The sequence below is a fragment of the Bubalus bubalis genome, chromosome 21, assembly GCF_019923935.1.
Source record: "Bubalus bubalis isolate 160015118507 breed Murrah chromosome 21, NDDB_SH_1, whole genome shotgun sequence".
Taxonomy (NCBI): domain Eukaryota; kingdom Metazoa; phylum Chordata; class Mammalia; order Artiodactyla; family Bovidae; genus Bubalus; species Bubalus bubalis.
In genome coordinates this window covers 56,115,521-56,138,411 of record NC_059177.1, presented here as the reverse complement: position 1 = coordinate 56,138,411, position 22,891 = coordinate 56,115,521, and the positions used below count along the sequence as shown (strand labels likewise).

Below are 22,891 nucleotides of genomic sequence, written 5' to 3'. Positions count from 1 at the left end.
GGTCCAACCCCAGGGCTTCTACATTCCACTTGTGGGTCCTTAACAAGTCACTCGAGTCTCAGTCTCTGGGCAGTAGTTGGGGGATAATAACGCCTGAGCACCGAAGAACTGATGCTTTCGAACTGTGGAGAAGACTCTTGACAGTCCCTTGGACAGCAAGGAGATCCAACCAGTCATTACTAAAGGAAATCAATCTTGAATATTCATTGAAAGGACTGACACTGAAGCTCCAATACTTTGGCCGCCTGATGCGAACAGCCGACTCATTGGAAAACAGCCTGAAGCTGGGAAAGATTGAAGGCAGGAGGAGAAGGGGGCGACAGAGGATGAGATGGTTGGATGGCATCAGTGACTCAATGGACATGAGTTTGAGTAAGCTCCAGAAGATAGTGAAGGACAGAGAAGCCTGGCGTGCTGCAGACCATGGAGTCGCAAAGAATTGGACACGACTGGGTCAACAACACCTATCACCCAGGGCTGTGGGACTCAAAAGCACCTCGGAAACCTAAAAAGTGAAGTTATTAGGAACCATTCACAAGAATCAGGGCGAGGCAGCCCTTCCCAGGCGAGGGATGGGAGAAAGGTTCCCAGCACCAGGGACGAGGAGAGGGCAGCCTTTCTTGGGATCCGCAGGTTTCTTGGCCCTCTTCATAAAGGCCATCCCAGGCCTCTTCCTCTTGGTAACGCCGTTCATTCCTTCAGCAGGATGAACAGGCATTAGTCAGAGGCTGAGGGCCTGCCGGGGGGGTCAGTCCAGCCCCGCTGCCACCTCGGGTTGTGCGAGCCTTAAGGGGACAGGCTGATAATTAAAATAGAGCCTGAGGTCGGGACAAGGGGCAGACAGACCCCTTCCCTTGAGGGGTCTGTGAGGACCTTCTGTGAGAAGTGATGTTTTAACAGGGCCTGTGAAGTGACTTGAGCTTCCCTGGTGGACTCAGATTTTAAAGAATCTGCCTGCAGTTTGGGAGACCCAGGTTGGATCCCTAGATCAGGAAGATCCCCTGGAGAAGGGAATGGCAACCCACTCTAGTGTTCTTGACTGGGAAATTCCATGGACAGAGGAGCCTGGTGAGCTACGGTCCATGGGCTCACGGAAGAGCTGGACATGACTGAGTGACTAACAAAGTGACTTAGGTACTTTGCAAAGAAGGAGGGGGCAAAGGCGATCCAGGTGAGGGAGACATCTTGTACTGAGGCCCCCCTCTCCCCCCAGCCCTGGAGGTGGGGGCAGCCAGTGAGGGTGGAGGGGAGGGGAGTGGAGGCATGTGCTGTGAACACGATGCTTCAGTGGCTGTGAACGGAGTGGCGGACGGAAGGCCGTCAGCGGGGCCGGGGGAGGTCCGAGCTGGGTGCTGGGGTTCCCTGCGGCCCGGCTCTGCGGGGTCAGGCTTCGCGTGCCTCTGACTCTGTGCATTGCTCTGAGAGCAGTCTTCTCTCCTGCTGCCGAACCCCTCCAGTCTGCCCCGATGTACCAGTACCTGGACAGGAAGATGTTCCGGGAAGCCTACCAGATCGCCTGCCTGGGTGTGACTGACTCCGACTGGCGCGAGCTGGCCATGGAAGCCCTGGAAGGACTGGAGTTTGAGACAGCGAAGAAGGTGAGCGTCCACGCGAGCCGGGGTGCTTGTCCTCGCGGGGTCCCTAGCAGAGGCCGAAGCCTGCTGTCCTGGCCCTGGGCTCAGACGGGCCTGTGCCGGGGCCCCAGCTCAGCCGCCTTCTGATGGTGAGCCTCAGCCGCTCACAGCCTTGCTGAGGCTGCTTACGTGTAAGAGCTGGGTGACCACGGGCCCCCTTCTCACAGACTTGTAGGGACCTGATGCCTGTAAGGCCCGACATGGAAGGGGCGTCCTCTAGAGCCTGCCGTCAGCCTTGTTAGCTCTCATCCGCGCCTAGCGCCCAGCTAAAGCGTGCCCCTCGTCGGCACTCATTCAGCGGTGGCTTTTATCATCGGTGCAAGCACTTACCGGTATTAGGCCGTTTATTACACGGCGCTGTTCTTCTCGGCGCTCCGCTAGGTCCATTGGACAAAATGGTCGGGGTTCTCTGATTTTGACCCAGCACCACTCCACACACGCCTTCACGGCTTGATTCATGGCCTCTATTCACGGCGGCGTTGCCTGGCTGAGTCTGTTAGAACTCCAAAAATGCTTGAAGACGTTTGCCCCCTTTCCACACGTTAGCAAAGGTCCAGCCGCGTCTCTGAGATGGGTTTTCATCCGGAACCTGAGGCGGGGGAATGAGTGGCTTCCAGTCGTGTCTCCCCTGCTTCCCCCTCCCCTCTTTTTCTTCCCACAGTCCATGGACCAGATCCTCAGTTAGCCCGTACCCTCAGCTGGCGGGCGGGGGCTACAGAAGGGGGTGGTGCCCGCCCTGTGCTAGGCTGAGGCTGCTGCACCTGAGAAGAGAGTGGACGGAGACCTGGCCGGGACTGGGCAGGCTGGCTGGGCGCTCTGGTGCCCGCACGGGCTGGCTGGGGACTGGGCAGCCTGGCTGGGCACAGTTGGGCCCGCACAGGCTGGCAGACCCCAAGGAGCCTCGTCCTCCCACTCCCTCAGCAGGGACAGGGAGAACACCCACCGGCTGACATGCCTGCGTGACCTGGTGTCCTTAGGCTTCACCCCCACATTGTAGAAGGGGTTCTAAAATGCCAGTGGTTGGCCAAATGTTGGCTGTGATTAAAACAAGAAAGATGATCATGATGTAGTAATTATCTGTATTGGTCTTAGATCTACTAAGTGTCATAAAAATGGTAACAGGAGGGAGGGCTGTCGCCGATTCTTGAGAACCCAGAGGGGAGAGGAGGCAAGTCCGTGGAGGGGTTTCCACCACCACCACCTGCCCCCCTGGCCCCCTCTGCCCCTAGAAACGCCCGGAGGGGTGAAGGATAACACAGGAGCCCTAGATGGTGTTTTGTTTGTTTTTAGCCTGGATCGCAGTGAGACGTCTTCCTTAGAGATCGTCAGTTCCTTAGGCCCAGGAACTAGGCATCAGTTTCTTCCCAGACTCAGCCAACACTGCCTAGCACAATTGTTGTTCAGTCGCTCAGTCGTGTCTGACTCTTTGTGACCCCATGGAATGTAGCCTGCTAGGTTCCTCTGTCTGTGGAATTCTCCAGGCAAGAATACTGGAGTGGGCTGCCATTTCCTTCTCCAAGGGATCTTCCTGACCCAGGGATTGAACCCCCTCGAACCCGCATCTCCTGCATTGGCAGGTGGGTTCTTTACCCCTGAGCCACCTGGGAAGCCCACCTAGCACGGTACTTCAGACCGTTAGGAGCTCAGCAGATGTTTGATTGGACAAAAACTAACCTGAAATTCCTCCCCCCACTGTGCTGTATCTCCCAAACCCTCCCTGAGAATAGAGATTATTTATTGTGTGAAGCCCACAGAAATTTAACCCTAGACTAGAACTTGATCATTTTAGCCAGATTCTGAACCGCCTGGCTGCGATTTGCTGCTTTGCAAAGTCTCCCAGGCATGGGAGGGTGCAGGGTGGGTCCCTGTGATAGGCCAGCGCCTCCACTAGGTGGCGCAGGAGAGCTGCCTTGCCTGCCGGACTGCGGCCTGAGCAGAACTCCGTTTGTTCGCACACCTCCCCCTGCTTGAGGTTATCCCGGGGCCTTGTGACTCTGACCACTCTGACCAGGGTCCGACCAGGGCACCCCTGACTCTGCAGGATGTGTCAGGGCTGAAGGAACTCGGAGACAGGTTTCTCATGGTGGCAAGTCCTGGAATCCTAGCCGAGCAGACCTAGAAGGCCCACAGAAGGGACCCGCTACCTTGCCCCCATCTGGAGAAAGCTGTTGGCGGCCTGGAGGTGGGGCCAGGGCAGATTCAGGGCCCCCAGACAGGACTGAGACCCCAAAGGCTCCTTCTTTCCTCTCTCTGCTTGGCCAGACGTCCCCGTCAGTTGCTTCCAGGAAGCCCGGGTCTTGAAGGTGGCTTGTCAGACCTGCGTGGAGATGGGCCATCCACCCCTTTGCTCACGTGATGCCTGCCTGACTCCTTCGGGAACCCCTCTCTAGGGGTGCCCTCTGGTAGCTTCCTGCCCCTCAGCGCTTTGCTGAGTCCTGCCTCCCGCCACTGCCCATTGCTAGCTAGTGAGTTTGCTTTCTCCAGGGCGTCCAGTTTGTAACTGTACAGCTCTCGGCTCAGGGAGGCTTCGTGGTCTCTTTTACCTGCCTGCCTCACCCTTTAGAATACAGGCCCCTGAATTGCAGGAGGGACGCCTGGCCCTGCAGGATGAAAAGATGAAGTCACTCTGTGGTCATCCATGAGGCAGCTGGAGGCCGGATGACCTGTCCACTTCCCTGGCCTTTTAGGATGGAGGGTGTCATGCAGCTAAGCAGAGAGAGCAGTTGGCGGGGGTGGTGGTTCTAAGGTTCCTGGATCTGCTGCCTCCTGCGGGCACGTCAGCCCGTTTCCCACGGGATAGTGCAGAGGAGCACGCCTGGGAGGATACTGGCAGCAAAGGCCCACGAAGAGCCTCTTGACGGGTGGGCTGTGCTCCATTGCAGCCCTTGCAGGATCTGAAAGCTGCAAAAGAGGCTTAGCAAGCAGCCATTCTCCTGCAGAAGGCTGCCTCGAATGTTCTAGTAGCCCATGGGTTGAAATCTCTGGCTTTACAGTGAGTCCAGGGCAAGCTGCACTGGTCAGGTTTACGTAAGAGTTTGCTTCCAGGGACGAGGAGTGATTCATTGCCTGCCTCCCTCTTCCTTCCAGAAGCCATGTCTGTTCCTGCTCAGCTCTGCCCCGTCCCCTCCCTCAGTGCCACCCTGTGTGTGCCCTGCAGAAGGCATGGCTGTCTCCCGTGCTCCGCCCCGGTCACTAGGGTGGACGTGCGGTCTCTCCTCAGTCGGTCCTTGCCCCCACTCCCCCTCTGATGCTGCTGCCTCGGAGGCTCCGTGGGCCTGGTCCTCCCTGGTGCATAGAGAATCCCGCAAGCCAGCCCCACTGCCGACTGCACCGTCTGGGTTTTGTTGACCTAGTCCCAAAGTGAGCGATGCATCCTTTGTATGGACTAATCCCGGGGAGAAAGCCCCACCTCTGTGAGTGGCAGAACCCTCCCAAACGCAGGGTGATTAATCAGTGCTCACTTCTCCCCCCCCCCGCACCGCCCCCCCGCCGCCCCCTTACTAGCTCACTTTCTAAAGCTCGACTTCCCACCCCCAGCCAATCACCCACTTTTGAAGCCCAGAAGGCAGCTGATTTTCTTTCATTTCTTCTTCTCCTGTAGGCCTTCACCAGAGTACAAGACCTCCGGTATTTAGAGCTCATCAACAGCATTGAGGTAAAGGATGAAGTGTTCTTCCTTCTCAGGGCAGCGTACACGTGCTGTCAGTGGTTTCCGGGCGGGCGCCTGGAGGCCTTGTGGCAGGAGCCCATGGGTGTCCAGCGGGAGGGCAGGGTGCCCGCAGAGGGGGCCGGCGCATGCGAGCCAGGAGTCCGGACTGTCCCTTGGGAGCTGGGCAAGCCCGGTGGGTGCCTTGTCTGTCAGAGCTCTGGTTTCTTGTCTGGGAAATGGAACGAGACCAACCTCGCAGGGTAGCTGGGAGGGCTAAACAATGGGATGAGACTGACCTCGCAGGGTTGATTAAACAGGTTCTCGGGAGCCAGATTCCATGCTCGCAGTGCCTGTTAGCTCGTCACCACCCTCTCTAGGGCTGCACAGTATGCCCGTGGAGGCAGCGTTTCCCAAATGCACGTGGTCTGCGCCCACCCCCTGGGACAGGCCCTGGGGTGGGGGGGCTGCACCCTCAGAATGCTGAGCCCTCCCCGTAGCCCGCCCTCCTCATCGGCCACCCTAGGGGCGGTGGGGGCCCCAGGAGGCTAGTTCCGCCTACACCGTTTGCTGGGGGATGGGAGACTGTCTATCCCCGTGTCTCTTCATGCTGTCTGTCTGTGAAAAGGTGTACGTATTTCTCCTTCAGAACAGATTTATTGTGAGGCTCTGGGAATGTGAGATACATTTGAATTCACATATGGAAGTTGCGAGGAAACCAGCAAATGTCTCGTCCCTCTGGCTCAGTTCAGCATCCTAAACACCCATCGCGGGCCAGGCCACATGCTGAGCCCCGTGGGCAGAGCCGCGTGGAGGAGAGGCCTGCGGGAGCTCACGGCTGGCCCGGCCTGGTAATCGTTGCCATTTGTCGAGTGCCTGCTCTGCGCCGCACGCATGAGCCACATGTACACAGTTTTACAGCCTCACAACAGCTTCACGAGGCAGCTGCTCTTCGTTATCCCTATTTGAGAAATAAAACTAAGGCTCAGAGAGGCTGTGTCTGTGTCCCCAGAGCAGAAGGCCGGGTTAGAATTCAAGCCAGTTCTGTCTTCCAGGCCCCTGCGGTCCCTAGTCGGAGCCATGTTGCCTTCTAAGAACCTGCTCCCGGAGCTTGCCCCGCACAGCCCTGCCCTCTCCAGTGCATCTTCTGTACCGTCCTTACCTGCACGGGGCAGGGCGTGTTCAGAGTCGTCTGCCCACGGCGGCCAGGACTGCTTATGACTAGCAGGGGCCGTGTTTGTAGGTCAACTGGTCTGGATCTAGGAGTCTTAAGATGAGGCCACGGCGTGTGATTTTTCTCTGTGCAAAAGTAACTGGCCTCTGTGAGGACCGACTCTGGCCGTTTACCACGTCTTCCTGAGATGGCATGTGCAGTGTCTCCCGACGTGTTCTGAGCCGCAGAGTAACCTTGGAAGGACTGTCCCTGGAGAAAGCGTAAAGGGCCTTTGAGCGAGGACCCATTTTGTTTGCTGAGGCCTCCGTGGCTTGCTTCTCGCATTCACCGTTATCCCAGAGAACCCGGGTTCCTTACCAGGCTCCTCTTGGGTCAGTGAGCTGCCGCTGGGCTGGCAGCAGGCTGGAGAGAGTCTGTCTGCGCGATTCTTACTCGCTAAGCCCACGGAATCGTTCACTCTGATCCTAGTGAGGTTCTGGGGCCTGCAACAGATTTGGCCTAAATTCCACACCCCGCAAAACCTATTTCCTTATCCCATTGCGAGGTTTTAATTTATTTCCTACAATTAGGAGTCAGCTTATTTGGCTGACTAGCGTAAACTGTGTATAGTGTGGGTTTGCTTTCCTTTTGGTTTTTATAAATTCTTTTCTGTCAGTGGGGAAGCTTGTTGCCTCCAGCTGTTGTAACTTTCACCAGCTTGTCTAGGAGTTTGCTTCGGTGTCTCGTGTTTCTCCTCTGCGGTGCACTTGCTAGAAATCAAGCAAAGGGAAACTGCTGGGGATGAGAGATGGGAGCCACTGAGTGTTTACAAGCAGCCTGAGCGGCGGACCGATGGCCGTTCCCTACACGGCGGGAGGAGGCCCCGCGTGCTGTCACCTCGGCGCTGCTGCGCCTCTGCGTGCGTGCGCCCGTGTGCACATCGATCTCGTGTGCAGCGCGGGGCAAGCACTCGACAGGTGTCCTTGGGGACGATTACTGGCTTCCAAAGGCAGGATTAAGTAGAGCAAAGAGTGTCTGGAGTCAGACGCAGTCCAACCCCAGCCCCGTGTGATCCCACCTGCCCCTCTCCCAAGGCTGGGCTCTGGGCAACGTGACCCTGGGTGAGGGGCACCCGGTGCCTGGCGGATGCTCAGCACACAGCGTCGCTCACTTCTCTTCAGTGGAAGGAACGTAAGACTCGTTATGTCTTTTTCTCAGGAGGAAACGCTAAAATACTCTCCCCTTGTCCATCATGATCATGAGTCACAACCCAGCCAAACCAGGCCTGGGGGTTTGGGAATTCTTGGAGCTTGGGGGTCCCCAGGAGTGGGCATCACACCCCATCCTAACCATGCAGTCATTTCCTTGGAAGGATATGTAAGGAAGCCACTGTGAGGAATTTCCATTAAACAAGTTTGCATCTCTTTTGATCTTCCCTCATCTGGGGGGAAAAAAAAAATCTGCTTTTGTTGTCAGGCATTCCCACCAGAAACCGAGGTGAGATATACAGCAGCCCAGGAGCCAAGCGTAGGTTCCAGTAGGAAGGCCCAGGGGCTTAACTTGAAATAGCCACTGCGGACCTTTGTGAAGGGCGCTTCCTGCCACGGCTGTGGAGACCATTTCCTGTGCTTCTAATTTTTCCAGGAGCGGAAGAAGCGGGGAGAGACCAACAATGACCTGTTTCTGGCAGATGTGTTTTCCTACCAGGGGAAGTTCCACGAGGCCGCCAAACTGTACAAGAGGAGCGGGCACGAGAACCTCGCACTGGACATGTACACGGAACTGCGCATGTTCGAGTACGCCAAGGTAACCGCCGCCGCCTCCGGGCTGCCTTCCCAGATGCCATGTGGAACGGACCGTGGCCCACAGGCCTCGGAAACGGCATGGGCGGGTTGGTCAACAGGGGGACCATCAGCAGCCACTGACCGGGTAGACCTGGCCCACTGCCGACCTTTTAGGCTGACGTCACAAGGGGCAGAGTGTGGTTGTTCAGAGACGGTGGACGGTGTGTCCTAACCAGCGGAGTCCCCTTGGTAAGGGTTGGGGGTTCTGTCTCCCACCAGTTCCCTCCAGCCTCTATCAGAAGTTGCTGAGCGTCCATGTCCTCAGGCCTGGGCCGGCTCTGCTGTGGTCACGGGGGCCCGCGTGGTTCACTCCGGCCAAGGCCTCCTGAACGCCGGCTCCTCTTAGCGCCGGCCCTCGTGCAGGGCATCAGAGGTGCCACAACGGAGGCCCTGCCCATGTGTGAGTCCACCGCCCCTGTCACCCGTGTGGGGTGGAGGGCTGACATCCTCTTGCACATGGAGGCCCTGGTAAGCCGAGTCTCCAGGTCTGGGCTGTTAAAGGCACGCAAGAGTCTTCCCGGCTCCTCATGGCTTGTGTGAGAGCAGGTCCCCCTGCGACGCCCAGACCACCAGGACACCTGCAGGCGGGCTGAGCGCAGGTGAAGAGAGGGTGGGCGCCTAGAGCACCCAGGTCTGCCTGCCACGGTTTGTTGTTTAGTCGCTCAGTCGTGTCCGACTCTTTGCGACCCCACGGACTTTGCAGCACGCCAGGCTTCCCTGTCCACCATCTCCTGGGGCTTGGTCACGTCCATTGAGTCGGTGATGCCATCCAACCATCTCATCCTCTGTCGCCCCCTTCTCCTCCTGCCTTCTAGCATCAGGGTCTTTTCCAGAGAGTCAGCTTTTCGCATCAGGTGGCCACAGTGTTGGAGCTTCAGCTTCAGCCCGAAGGTACCCTTGTTGCCTGTCTCCCGGTAACCGCATGGCCTCACAGTGTTCAGTGAGTCGTCAGCCACAAGCAGCTAGAGGCTGTTCAGGGTCATTATCTAGCAAGTTCAAGGTGGAAAGCCCTCCCCATCGTCCCCCCGCGCTTCTGTTCCTGAGGACGGCTGTGCGCTGTCTTGGGCACCTCTGTGAGGCCCTGGGCGAACGGCAGTACCTGGGTCGCTGTGATGCAGGCCCGGACTTGCTGGTCCTCAGCACCTGGCCGAGCACCGGGCCGCAGCCCGTCTCTTCCTTGGTGATTCCTTCATTCCATCCCTCAGGTCTGGCTGCTTCATCTGACCCCATTTTTCCCTCTTCAACTTTTGTACCCTCGCCTCCCACCAAACCCCAGCACACACTCATGCGCGTGCGCGCGCACACACACACATACACACGCTATGTAACAGTGAGATCTCACTGAGAACACCTAACTCAGTGTGTCTCTTCCTGGATATAATAACGTTTAAAGCAAGAATAAAACCTTGAACTAAAGGAGCGCATCCCTGAGGCTAGACTGGGCACTGGGATTGGCTAGTCATGGTGGTTCTTCTGGGCCAGCTGCCCCGGAACCTCTGAGAAGCCCCGTGGGCAGCCGCGGCCTCGGAGACAGCGCCTTGCACTGCTGTCCAGGGGGCGGGCATGAGGCCTGGCCTCCCTGAGGGTGACCTGGGGAAGGCACTTCACTTTACTCAGCCTCCAGCTCCTCCTCGGAGGGTGACCTCGCCCAGCTCAGCTCAGAAAGGTTGGGAGAACGAGCGAGGCCAGGCAGGACCACAGTGTGCTTGTCCTTCAGGGCTGCCCCCGCTCACCCCGCCCTGCCCCTGCACGGGGGCACCCCCATCACACTTCCGGTGGGCTCCGTGCGCCTAGAGTCTCCCACCCAGAAAGGCAGCCGTTTACACAGCCCATCTGGTCTGCCTCTCCACGAAGGTAAATACGCTGGGCGTTGTTTTTGGTCTCAGTCTTTGGTAAAATTCCAAGTAGGATCCCAGTAGGTTGGTTCCGTTTGATCCCCCTCCCCACCCACAGTCTGAGAGCATGTGTACATACACATTACATCGAGGGGGTAGGAGGGTGGGACACAGTGCTTATTAACGTGGCGTGTTTTTGTTTACTTGAAAATTCCTTCCCAAGATTCAATCTGGTTTTCAGAAAATTTTTAAATTACATTCCCACGTACAAATAAATTGTATGCTTTCCGGGTAAGTGACATGTTTATCTGGTGATAAAGGGGATTATAGTGCTCTTAACTCTCATGTGGTATGTCCTGATCAGAATCAGCGCACACGAGGGCACTGTTTAGTCTCGCTCGTCACTCAGCACGGCCTCTTTCTGTCCACTCCAGGACAACGCCTTTGCCACGGCCCCAGATAACATGTAAGTCAGCACCGTGGAACCAAAGAACCTTTGGAAAGCCATCTTGTTAGAGGAAGCATTTAGACTCAACTTCAGTTAGGTCAGAGCTTCTGGAGCCGGGCTGCGGGCTGGGGCAGGCTCCTTCACGAAGCCTGTGCGTGGTGCCCCTGGCTGGTCTCCTCGCCGACCAGCCAAGCTCCTGGCTCACCCTTGGCCTCTGACCCTTCTCACCACAGTTATACTGCAGTCCATGAGCATTCACTCTGAAGGACATTTGTGTTCTCTCAGGATGCCTGTTTTCTCCAGCCACTCACCTCTTTTAACCAATCCAGTCAGCAGAGCTTCTGGCTTTGCTTTGGCGTAAAGGGTTGGCACTGTAGCTACCGAGAGTAAAGGCCGTGTCCTTAAGGGCCCAAGCCAGGCGTCTCCGGCCCCGGCGGCCGTCCTAGCCCCCTCCCCTCATGAGCTGCAGTGACCTGTCTTTCATTGGCGCCTCAGCGTCAGGGTCGTGATGCTCTGTCCTCCCCTTAAAAGAATCGCTCGTCTTCAGCCCATCTAATGTGTTATTTTAGAGGCTACCCAATTACGCTGAAAGCAAATGGAAAAAGAAAAGAGAATGCTAATTGTTCTAGTGGGTTTTCAGAGTTCACTGACTGTACTTTCCTGACAAGTGAGTGCTAATCAGGGGAAAGGCGTGCTTTCTCAGGCTTTGTGAGCTCTGCACGGCACAGACTCCGCAGGGCACTCTATTCCTGAGACAAACCGCTGCTGAGGAGGCACGTGGGGCTGTGCTCTTAAGCTCTCGCAATTTCCCTTTGTGAAAAGCCCCACCTTTAAAATTGTCAGCACCAAAGCTGCCTCAACTCTGGCGGCCCCCATGCACGTACTTTGGGTAACCGTATCCGGAGAAGAGGTGCTCTTCTGAAGCTGTTTCTCGTGAATCCTCAGGCCAAACCCAGGGAAGCTGGGCATGGCCCCTCGGGCCCATTGTGGTGGAAGGAACACAGGCTCTGGAGCCCCCCAGGTCCACCGGCCTCTCTCTCCTTCACGGGGTCTCTGCAAGCCCCTTCCCTCTGCCTCAGATCCCCATGGCCTCCTGTTGTCCCCAGCCCCGCAGACCCAAACTCAGGCCTGGTTTCCCAGCATCCGGTTGAGAAGTGGTTCACCAGAATCCCTTGTGCTCCTTACCAGGCAAACAGCCAGGGCAGAGCCGAGGGGATCGTGCCCCGAGTTCAGGCGGCAGAAGGTGAACAGAGTCAGGAAACAGACATCCTGCAGTGCGGTGGCGGCTGCGGGGCCCTCTGGGAACTCTGGAAGCCATCCCATCTGAGTTCAGGGGACCCCCAGCCTCACTCTGAGGTGTTGTGGGGTGGGGAGGGGGTCATCCTTACTCTGAGTAAAGGTGCCACTAGGTCTGTGTATCCGGAATTGTGTAAAGTCACACACGCATCAGACTTTGCGTGAAGGAGAAGCAAACAAAGCACCTTGACCATGAGCCTCCCGCGCCGCGGAGCTTGTGCACGGCGCTCCCGCGAGTCCGGAGCACGTCGTTCAGCTGGAGGACACGCGGCCGTTAGCGGGATGGGCAGGAAGTGTTGAGGGCCGCTGTCCTTGACGCTGCCCCGGCCCCGCCCCGGAGCACCTGTGGGGCGGCCCCTGGGCCTGCTCCTCCTCATCCTCCCACCCCCACCCCCGTCGGCCCCACGGGGCCCGGCTCGCGCCTGCATCCTGGCCACCGCCAAGCAGGCCCATCCTCACTGCAGCCTCCGGCAGCTCTGACATCATGCTGGCAGCAGGAAGTTCTAATCCCGAGTGTTTTTGTTTGTTGTGCTTCCTCAGGATTTCCTTGGATCTGAAGACCCCAAAGAAACAAAGATGCTAATCACCAAACAGGCTGACTGGGCTCGAAACATCAACGAGCCCAAAGCCGCCGTGGAGATGTACATCTCGGCGGGCGAGCACTGCAAGGCCATCGAGATCAGCGGGGAACACGGCTGGGTCGACATGTAGGTTTCCAGTCTCGGCCCTGAGATGCACGCGGGCGGCAGTGTGTCACGTCCTGTCAGCACTCGGATGTGACTGACGAGGGAAAACAGTGTTTCTCTAAGTATCTGGTCATAGGCGACGGTGACTCGGTTTGGAGGAGATACAGACACAGCAGTCACTGCCTCTGAGCTGCTCAGCAAGGCCCTGGGGAAGGGATGGTGGAGGGTGAGCGGGGAGCCACCCAGGCTTCGGGCCCGCCGTTCCCTGAGCCCCGCCTGAGCTGGCACTGCGGCTCCTTGCGGCATGTGGTTCCCCCAACACCCTCAGCGTCAGTGTCTCCACGCCCCCTTCAGATGAGGAAACCGGGGTTCGGGGACCGAGTGATCACACAAGGCCGGCCAGCCAGGCAGTCATGGAGCAGTGCCCGTAGCCTGTGTGATGGTCGGCGCTGAAAAGAACAGGAGCGGTGCCAAGCGCCTCGGGGAAGGAGACGCGCATTCTCCCGGGGGAGCCGGGGGGTGGTCTTCACCTGAAGGGCCTTTGACGACTTTCAAGTGGTGGAGGCGCAGGAAGGGAAGGGCGCACAGGGGGAGGAACGGCACAGAGAGCACAACTGGGCCGCCTCGGGATGACGGTGCAAGAGAGGGACGGGAGGATGCTGGCAGCGGCAGGGGCATCCGGGCTGGTCTCACGGGGAGGGCCTCGGGGGCCAAACTGAGGTGTTTAGACCTGTCAGTCGGTGGGGAGGACCCCGGGTTGGGGCTGTGCTCCTGCTGCAGGTGTAGGATGGAGGGAAAACTGGAGGAAGGGAGACCGGGTGTCCAGTGCGGGGGGGCCGGTGGGGCCGTGTTGCGGCGGAGGGAACAAGAAAGATGTGGGAGAACTGAACCACAGGACCCGAGGCGTCAGGGCGGGGCTGACTGGGGAGCTGGAGTAGGACTCTGAGCTCTGGCCGGGCGTCGGCGATGCCGCTGACAGAGGCAGAGAACCGAAGCTGGGGGTTTCAGGTGGAGCTGCCGAATGGAGGATGGGCTCAGTCTCAGGACTCTTTTTGGGCGGGGCAGCCTCTCCCCTCCCACTGTCAGGAGTGGGCTTTGTGCTAACACGTGTGTGTGTGTCTGTGCACACGTAGACGCGTGCAGGCTGCAGCTCGCAGAGGAAAAGCGGTGCGGGAGCGGCTCCTGAGGTCGGCTCGGCCCGTGCCCTGAAGGTTGTTGGTTGCCCTGGAAACCACTCTGTGGTCCGTGGGCCGCAGTGGCCCGGGACCCAGGAGGGAGAGGGGCTGGTCGACGACTGAGTCATGTGGTTGGTGTGGTCCCTCACAGAGGGCCCTCCCGCACCGCCCCATCGTCCTCTTGTCCCAGAATAGCGTTTCTTGAAGATAGAGGTGCAGAGTTCGCTTGCCCCCCGCCCCACCAGGTTTTTCTTTTCATGAAAAGGGGTGGGGCAGGAGAGAGCCAGGCAGGTTTAGGGCCCCCACTCACTCTAGTTTTTCACGTCACCGTCATTTGCAGCTGATACGTATCGCGTTACCCCAGGGATGCTCACCTCGTTCAGAAGAGAGACATCAAGCACACTCTGTCCTTTCTCCCGGGACTTAGGCTTCACGGGTGGGGCAGGGGCGGGGGCTCCCAAGGGGTTGCCTGCGCCACCTTTCCCTAAAATGCGTCCTCTCTCTGCTGAGAAGTGGTATTTTTAGAGCCATTATTCTCCTCGGTACGGATTGACAAGCCTCCCTGAGCTTGCCGATTTCTGAGATGTCTCTGTTAACAGCTGCTTCCCCATCCTTTCTCACAAAGAGTGAGCTGGATAGATAGAACCCCTCTCCCCTGGGAGAGCCACTTTGGCTCCAAACCCCGGCCTCTCCGGAGGGAAGAAGCACTTTCCACGCAGCCCCGTGTGCCCACGAGCTGTGGCGGGGCCGGGTGAACCAGTGGTCCCGTGGCACCTCCTGCCCCTGCCCTGGCCCGGTCAGCACCGTGGCTAGGAGAAGAGGCACAGATCCCCGCAGGCTCTCCTCCCAGAGCTCAGAGCATTTGCGCACTGGCCCTTCCTCCAGCGGTCTATCCCCAAAGGCTGCTCCCGCCCCCGCCCCCGCCCGCCTGTGCGAGTTCCTCTACTGGTGCTGGAGAGGGCGCTCGGCCACTTCCCAGCTGCAGAGGCGTGGTCGGCTGGCTCCACCTTCCATGCTGGCCTCTGGTGTCCTCCTCTGTGAAATGGGAATAACAGTACCACCCTCCGAGGGCAGAGACGATCCGGTGAGATCACACGTGGGAAGGCTCATGGCACTGAGCTGACACGCATAGGTGAGCGGCAGACGTTGGCTGCTGCCCCCAGAGCTTGCTGGACAGGGTTGTAACTCCCAGGAAAGGCACATGAAGTGAGGGACAGAGTGTCCTTCACCAGGCGGCCTTTCTGGGTGAAGTCCCTCAGTAACCTCGCATCACGCGCCGGGGCCGAGGCACCATACTGAGCCTGGGCGGAGTTGGGGGGGTGGTCCGTCAGCATGATGAGCCGCCCTCCGAGAGACCCAGACGCCATGGGGCTTGCCCCACCGGCCGCCTCCCCAGAGCCCACCTCCTCCCCGTGCTCTCGCTGCTCCAGGCTCATCGACATTGCCCGCAAGCTGGACAAGGCCGAGCGGGAGCCGCTGCTGATGTGCGCCCACTTCTTCAAGAAGCTGGATAACCCTGGCTACGCCGCTGAGACCTACCTGAAGATTGGTGACCTCAAGTCCTTGGTTCAGCTGCACGTGGAGACCCAGCGCTGGGATGAGGTGAGCACCGGGGCCCTCCCTGAGCCCTGGGACACGGGAACTGGGGGGTGGGTTCGCACGGAGAGCAGCTGACCTCGACGTGAGCGCTGGCCTGAAGGTCAGGAGACCCGCCCGTGAGTTCCCTGAGCCCCGAGTGTTGTGGAGGGCCTCTCCACATTCGCTTTCTGTCTTCGCTCATTCGTTCATTCAGGAAACCCTCACGGCCTGCTGGCTCTGTGATGGACGTGAGGGATGCCAGAGTTAACATGACAGCCCCCACTGCCTGCCATTGGTCCTGGCTGATGCGTCGCCGACACGGAGGCCACACCTCTGTGACATTTAAACCCTGCTCGGTGGCATTTTTCTGCCAAATTGTGGCAGAAGACGCCAGCCATACTTTTCAGGTGCAGGCTGCCAGAGCCACTACGGGGCCCTCGCCCTCTCCCGCGACTCCTCTGTCCCGAGGGCTGGTAAGAATTCGCCAGGCAGCAGGAGGGATGGCCGCAGGGGCTGGTGGAGCCACCGCTGTGCTCCCCTCTGGCTTGACTCCTACCCTCTTGCTCCCTGGCTCCCCGCACCCTGGATTGAAATCCATCTTCAGGGGGCTCAGATCTGTGCCCACCTGCTGTGGTCTGGTCTGCAGGGCCGTTGCCAGGCCTTTGCCGGTAAGAGCCGTCTGACCCTTGTCTCCCCTCTCAGTGGCACCATTTGCTGAGGTGACAAGGTCACTGATGAAAGATGGTGGGGCCAAAGCCAGAGGCAATCATGGCATCTCAAGAGGCGTTTATCAGCTTTCCCAAGCAGCAGAAATGAGTGCATCAGGCAGGCTTTCTCCCCATCACCACATACTGGCCCCCGTGACTCATTTCCGGTTCTCCTGGCCCGACAGGTGGTTCTGGGGCTCAGACGAAGCAGACAGCGGGTGCCACGCAGCCCCACATCCACAGTCATCTCTGACAGCTAATAAGCAGCAGTGATGATAATGTCAATTCTGTTTCCTTAGGTGTCGCCTGCAATTAAAAGAAATCTGTTTGCTGCGCTACGGGAGCCCACGCAAAGCCTCAAAATAAAATGTTTCCGATTCTGTGCCGCTTCTGTGGTCCAGAAACAGACTGTGTTGTTATTGAATCCAGTCGCTTGCATATTGCTGTTAATTGCCTTTTGTTTTCAAAGAGCTGATTTGTTTTTGCGTTTCTGGGGGTGGTGGTTGCGGGGGGAGCCACTCCCCCCTTCTGAGTTGTCAGGCCGGCAAAATATGACATCCCTAATGGATTCAGCCAAGCGCCGTGCTTTCACGGGGGCGGCGGGGGCTGGGTTCTGAAGCCTGTGTTCGCTCCTTCCCCTAGGCCTTCGCCTTGGGTGAGAAGCACCCCGAGTTTAAGGATGACATCTACGTGCCCTATGCTCAGTGGCTCGCAGAGAATGATCGTTTTGAGGAAGCCCAGAAAGGTAGGCCCCACAGCCTGGCACGGTGCAGAAGGGGCGGGAGAAAGCGCTGGCCACGCCCGCTCCCGGGAGCCGCGCAGCCCTCCCACCGCGGCGCTGAGTGACAGCTCCCTCCCCCGGGTGGTGGGCCGGGTGGTGGAGACCGTGGGGCCGTGGGAAGGAGAAGTGCTTCGAGTGGGATGCTCTTGGGCCCGCCACTCACGGTCGAGCCCCAGGACCTCCGGCAGGTCCCGTCGCCTCTCTGAGCATAGTGCTCCGGTGTGTCATCCCATATTATCCTCACAGCGGCCCTGTGATGTAGGTACCATTTTATAGATGAGAAGACTGAGGTTGGAGAAGGTAGAGGATTTGTCTGAAGTCCTACAGCAAGGAGGTGGCACAGGGGGAATTTGAGGCGGGGCGCGATGGGGCAAGGATGGAACAAGAGACCTCCCATACGTGGGTGAGGCTACTTTTCCTCACCCAGAAGAGAAACCTGGGCTCTGTCTCTGGCTCAGGGAAACCAGGTGTCCTCTGCTCCTCAGCGCACCCGCTGGGAAAACAGCCGCACACAGGAGCGAAAGGACGTCTAGAGCTTTAACTGGGAACAGTTTCAAATGTGACGGCCTTCGCTGCGCCAGGCACTGATTGGGCGCCTAACCGCACAAGCCTGCATCTTGCCTGCAGCCCTGCAGAGACGCAGAGGCTGATGGTGCCCTGCAAAGTCCCAAAGCCACAAACGGGAGAGCCGGCTTCGGACCAGGGTCTGCCTGTCTGGGAGCCTGGTTCTCCCGACTTGGGTTTGCGGCCTCTCTGGGCAGGGCTCCGACTGGGCGTGTCATCTTCCATAGCACCCCGTTTGCACTTCTCTGTGGGAGCAGTGGCCGCCTCTGCACACATTTCAGGGTGTCTCCCCATGGAGCTCCTCAGCCGAAAGGCCCCGTGGCAGGACAGCGTGTTCTCCACGGCTTCAGCGCTTCCAGAGTGCCCAGGTGCTGAAGTATGTGCGTGTTTGGGCAAAACACGTCAACCTACCCATCTGTCTGTGTCTACCCATCCAAGAATCCATCGCCATAGTAACTTGGTGCTCAGACAAGAGATTGGAACAAAAGCCAGAACTTTTCCTTCCCTATCGTGGGGGGCTTGGATCATCCGAGCACCCACGTGTGGGCAAGTGCCACAGCTAGGAGGGCCTCCCCAACGGCCCCCAACACCCCGAGGCTCTGGCCACATAGTTGGGAGTCTAGAAATTTCTGTGAAGTGGATGGAAGAATAGTTGAGAAATTTTTTGCTGGTTTTTACAAATGTTTGGTTGCTAGAACCAAGCCAGATTTTCCAAGGTGGTCATCCAAAAGCCCTCAGTTGAAGACCGACCATGCACTTGTGTCGGGCTCGGTTCTGTGGCCTTGGGGGTGCCAGCTTACCTCCACCTCGTGAGCCCATGTCACAAAGCCTGTGTAGGTCTGTAGTGACGATGCAGTGAGGGAACTGGCAACAAAAGCCCCGAGCCTGTCACCTGGGGAGTTGGCCAAGCTTTGTCCTGGGGTGGGGTGGGGCACGCTGCAGGTGGCGCTTCCCCCTCAGACTTTGCCCCGTGCCGTGGCCCTCAGCCTTCCCTGTCTCCCATGCCTTCCCAAAGTGGGTTGCCTTTTCCCAGCCCCCCAAAGGAGTATATATCTCACTGTACTTTTTCAGAATGTAGCCTCGGTTATTTATAGCCTTCGGCCTGAAAGGCGCACCCCGGCAGCGTGGGAGTGCAGCTGCTCCAATGAGTGCCTCCTTCTGCAGCCCCCCACCCCCACGAGCCCCACAGAGCCCCCAGCTCCCCCGCACGGGGCGCGCTCTTGTGTTCCTGCAGCGTTCCACAAGGCCGGGCGGCAGGGCGAGGCGGTCCGGGTGCTGGAGCAGCTCACGCACAACGCCGTGGTCGAGAGCAGGTTTAGTGACGCCGCCTATTATTACTGGATGCTGTCCATGCAGTGCCTCGATATAGCTCAAGGTAAGCAGGCATCAGCCGGGCCCCTTGTTTTCCCCGGCCCCGCTCTGGCACCAAGATAAACATCGGAAGAGCTGGGAGGCTTTAATTAAAACCCTGGGCTTGTTTATTGGGTGTATTGTCCATAACCCTGTCTTGCAGCAGCGTAATCTCGCGTGGCATCTCTTCCCAGTTTGCCCATCAGCTTCAGGATGGTATGAGGGCCATGCCGGGGTTACGGTTGGGAGGTCTGGGCCTGCGTTGCTAATTCAGAAGATGTGTCTCCCCGGCTACCTGGGAGCCCATAACTGGAGCCAGCTGAGCACTGGCTTAAAAAAAAATTGAATTAAATGAAAAGGTGAAGAAGAGATCACATTTTAGGTGCACACTCCGGATTCTCACTCGTCCCAGGCAGGATAGCGGATAGTTTTGGTGTTGATTTCCTTCACGAGACTTCCTGTGATGCGCCGCGGGCCTTCTGGAAGCACACAGGGCAGGGAGATGCTGTCCCCCTGGCCAAGGCGGGCGATGAGGGACGCTGGCATGGGAGCCGCCAGGGGACTTGTGACAAGGCACAGTCCTTCCCCAGCGCTGCCCACCGTCTGTGGAGCAGGGGTGACCCGCTGTGCTTCCCACATGACCGCCCGGAGCCATGGGTAGAGTTAGAAAACTGTCAGGCCCTGGTGTGAGGGGGCACTTTCTGTTCTGGCCAGGGGTGTGGGCTTCGAGGAGGAAGGACGGGGAGGGAAAAGGTGTGAGGTGAGCGTGAACACTCCTGACGTGTGCCCACCCTCCCTGCCAGGGGGCCCTGGCCCGTCTGGGTGCTGGTGATCAGCCTCTCCCCACGCCAGCTCTGCCCCAGGGACTCTGCTGCCTCGGGACAGCAGAGCGCCTTCCCCATTGTCCTGGCTTGGGGTGGGGGGCCCGGTGTCAGGGGAACCGGCCCAGGCTGACATGCCCTCTCCCCGCTCCCCACAGATCTTTCCCAGAAGGAAGTGATGCTCAGCAAGTTCCACCACTTCCAGCACCTGGCCGAGCTGTACCATGGCTACCACGTCATCCACCGATACGTGGTAAGGTGGGCTGGGGCACCGCCTGCCAGGCAGGGGGGCCTGGGCACGTCTCACAGAGCAGCAGACCTCTGGGTGGAGCAGAAAGCCACCCACAGGGCGTGACGGCCTGCAGAGAAGTCTGGTCTCCCCCCGGGAGACAGGTTGGAACTTTGATTTTCCTCGATTGTTTGCTTGTTTGACGTGCAGAGTGTGGGCTTCAGAATCAGCCAGCCGGGGCTGGAGGGGCCTTCTGGTCACTTGCTTCAGGTTCGGATGACTCAGGTGGACCCTGGCTTCGCCACTCAGGGGCTGTCTCTAAATGACCGGTGGGGGATGTTCCAGGGGCCCCTGTCTTCTAGTCAGGTGAAGGTCCAGCGCTAACCAAAGGCCCAAGGCCTCTCCCTGGCCCTGCCACTGACCATCTGTGTGACCTTGAGCAATTCACTTCCCTTTTCTGACCCTCAGTTTCCTTCTTTATAAAGGAGAGGGTTGGCTTGATCTCCAGAGACCCAAATAGCTCTTAATAGGTACTCCCGAATCCTTTGTTTAAGCTGTTTTAAATCTGCCTCCTGACGGTGGGGTACAGGTGACAGATTGTCCTCAGCTTCCGTGCTTGCTTATCCTCAGTCACTCAGTAATGTGAGGGTACCTTGTGCTGGTAAGTCAGAGGGCAGTAACACTAGATAGACAACCCTTAATGAGCGCTTACTGCATACCAGGCAGTGTGCCGAGGGCTTTGTTGTATCAGCCTTTCGACCATGCTGTGAGGTACATACTGCCATCCCATTTTACAGATGAAGAAACTGAGGTGCTGGACAGAGAGATCGCACAGCTAGTAAGTAGGAGAGCCAGGACTTGAACCCAGACAGCAGCCTGACTTGGAGCCTGTGCACTTAGCAGCCCCTGCCCCCACCCGCCGAGTTAAAGAGGGCTGGCCGCTGGCCTTAGGCACCAGCTCCGCGTGTGACCTTGGGCAGGTCGTTTACTCCCCTCTGTGCTTCAGCTCCCACCTCAGTAAGACGAGGGTCATACTTAGAGTAGGCACCGTAAGACAAGTGCCTACTTGATGGTGAGGATCCAGTGAGTTGACACTGGGGGGCACTTAGAAGGGGGACCCTGGGTGAGTGTCGGCTCTTGCAGCTGCCCCGTGCGGAGGCCTCACGCCAGCCTTCCATCAGCCTAGAAACAAGCAGTTGCATTTTAGTTCCCTCAAAGGACGTGCTTAGAGGACCAAGACTTCCTGGAGGAGGTGGCCCCCAAGCCAGGACGTGGGAGATGAGTAAGACAGGGGCAGGTGACGAGGGGGCGGAGGGAGGCCGCTCCTGGCAGAGGCCCCAGCGTGAGCGCAGGCCCGGAGCGGCCGGTGTCTCGGGGTTTGGTGTCCGGCCCGGCAGAGCAGCTCTGGTTTGGAGGTGGTGGCGCCTTTCCCAGGGGAGCCCCCTCTCTCCTCTCCCTGGGACACTTCTGAGCTTCCACACCTCGTGTGGTAAAACCAGAGGCAGGCCTCTCCCTGGCTTTCACCCAGGAGAGGATGCAGGCTCAGGTTTTCTTGGAACTGACAGGCTGTAGAAATTTAAGTGAGAACTAAGGAGCGAAGGCTGGGCTCTGGACCAGAGAAGTGGCGTAAAACGAGTCCTCGCGGATCGAGACCAATTAGGGCCCGAGTCCTGGTGGCTCAGCGCTGAGTATGGCCCAGCAGGGCCCTTGAGGAAATGTCAGTTTATTACCGCTGAGTGCTCGCTGCCAGGGGAAGCTGGCCTGCTTTCATCTTGTCATCTGGAGCAGCGTGCCAGCGTCCTTCAAAACAGGGATCTCTTAACCTCTTATAGACCCCTCCCAGTGGAGCATCCCCTGCAGGCTACGTGTGGAGTTTCTGGCGGCCTCTCGGTGCAGAAGACCTGTGCATTCAACTCACGGGTGTTGAGCGCCTGTCTGATGGAAGGGCCTGTGCTGGGCGTTGGGGCAGAGGCATGCAGCAGGGACCCCAGTGCCTGGCACGTATGTGGGCATTGCCATCAGACTGCTGCTGGACGGCAGAGAGGAGGCCTGTGCTCTCAGGCTACAAAGGGTTAAGTGCCTCCGTTTAAGGAGATGCTTGTATGGAGGTCACGTCTCAAATTGCCTAAAGGTCTCCCCTTTTAGAGCTAATTGGCAACAACTTGAGCTCAGGGAGAAGGAATCATTAGCCACCCTAGAGGCAATGAGCTTCAGAGAAACACTTTCAGTGGGTTTGAACCCCAGCCCCATGCGGGTGTCGTAGGCAGACGGTGTCTGGGGCGTCAGTTTTGCCCTCACTGCCATGAGGATGAAGGTGCTTCCCTCGCCGGGCTGGGCTGGGGACTACACAAGTGTGGCCACAGGCGCCGGCACACGCAGGTGCTCCCTGGGCGATCGCTCTTCTGTTGAAGTCACTCCGAGTGCCCGGCGTCGGCCTCTCACCCGGCCCAGCAGCGGCTCAGCTGAGAAATTCAGTTCTGTGTGCTTTCCTCGCGGCAGGAGGAGCCATTCAGCTTCCACCTTCCCGAGACGCTCTTCAACATCTCCAGGTTCCTGCTGCACAGCCTGACCAAGGACACCCCCCTGGGCATCTCCAAAGTGTATCCTTCGCTCACCGCCCTCTGTCCCACCCCTCCTGTCTGATGGCCCCAGGAGTTCTTCCAGAGCACTCTGCTGGCAGAGGCTGCCCTCTCTCTCCAGCAGCCCTTGGGGACGGATGGAGGGAGAGAGCTCGCCGTGCTGCTGCTAAAGGCGAGGCTCAGCCAGGGAGGCTCAGGCCAACGCCAAGGGAGGGGTAGTTTTCAGGGCTCTTTGGGCCCAGCAGAGGGTCTCTGGCCAACACACTGTGTGGGCCTTCCATAACCCCCAGAGGAGCGTGTGACTGGGATGTAGGAAACGCCGGGCCTCTGAGCTGGGGGCCTGGGGGCGGGCAGAGCTTTGTTCAGCCCAGGTGGATGAGCACCTGCTGCGTCCCCAGCATGCAGCCGGTAGCAGGTGACAAGCTACCATCAGTCAGGGGAGAGGACGAGTGTCAGGGCCTTGTTCAGTGGGAGGGCTGCAGTGTGCAAGGGTGAAGGCTGGGGTCAAAGTCAGGGAAGGCTGCCTGGAGGAGGCGACATCTGTCCCGTAGGCCGAGGTAACCAG

General features: G+C 58.5%; 1 protein-coding gene across 2 annotated transcripts in view; it reads left to right on the top strand.

The window, feature by feature from the left end:
• The window catches only part of IFT122 (intraflagellar transport 122), a 66,016-nt gene that overhangs the window by 37,753 nt on the left and 5,372 nt on the right, over positions 1–22,891 (top strand). For both annotated transcript variants that reach the window (XM_006078904.4, XM_006078902.4), the window contains 9 exons: positions 1,458–1,598; positions 5,236–5,289; positions 8,078–8,239; positions 12,397–12,563; positions 15,148–15,319; positions 16,645–16,747; positions 18,582–18,722; positions 19,677–19,771; positions 22,247–22,347. In XM_006078904.4, coding sequence (XP_006078966.1) covers positions 1,458–1,598; positions 5,236–5,289; positions 8,078–8,239; positions 12,397–12,563; positions 15,148–15,319; positions 16,645–16,747; positions 18,582–18,722; positions 19,677–19,771; positions 22,247–22,347 — 1,136 coding nt within the window. The remainder of the gene's footprint in view (positions 1–1,457; positions 1,599–5,235; positions 5,290–8,077; positions 8,240–12,396; positions 12,564–15,147; positions 15,320–16,644; positions 16,748–18,581; positions 18,723–19,676; positions 19,772–22,246; positions 22,348–22,891) is intronic.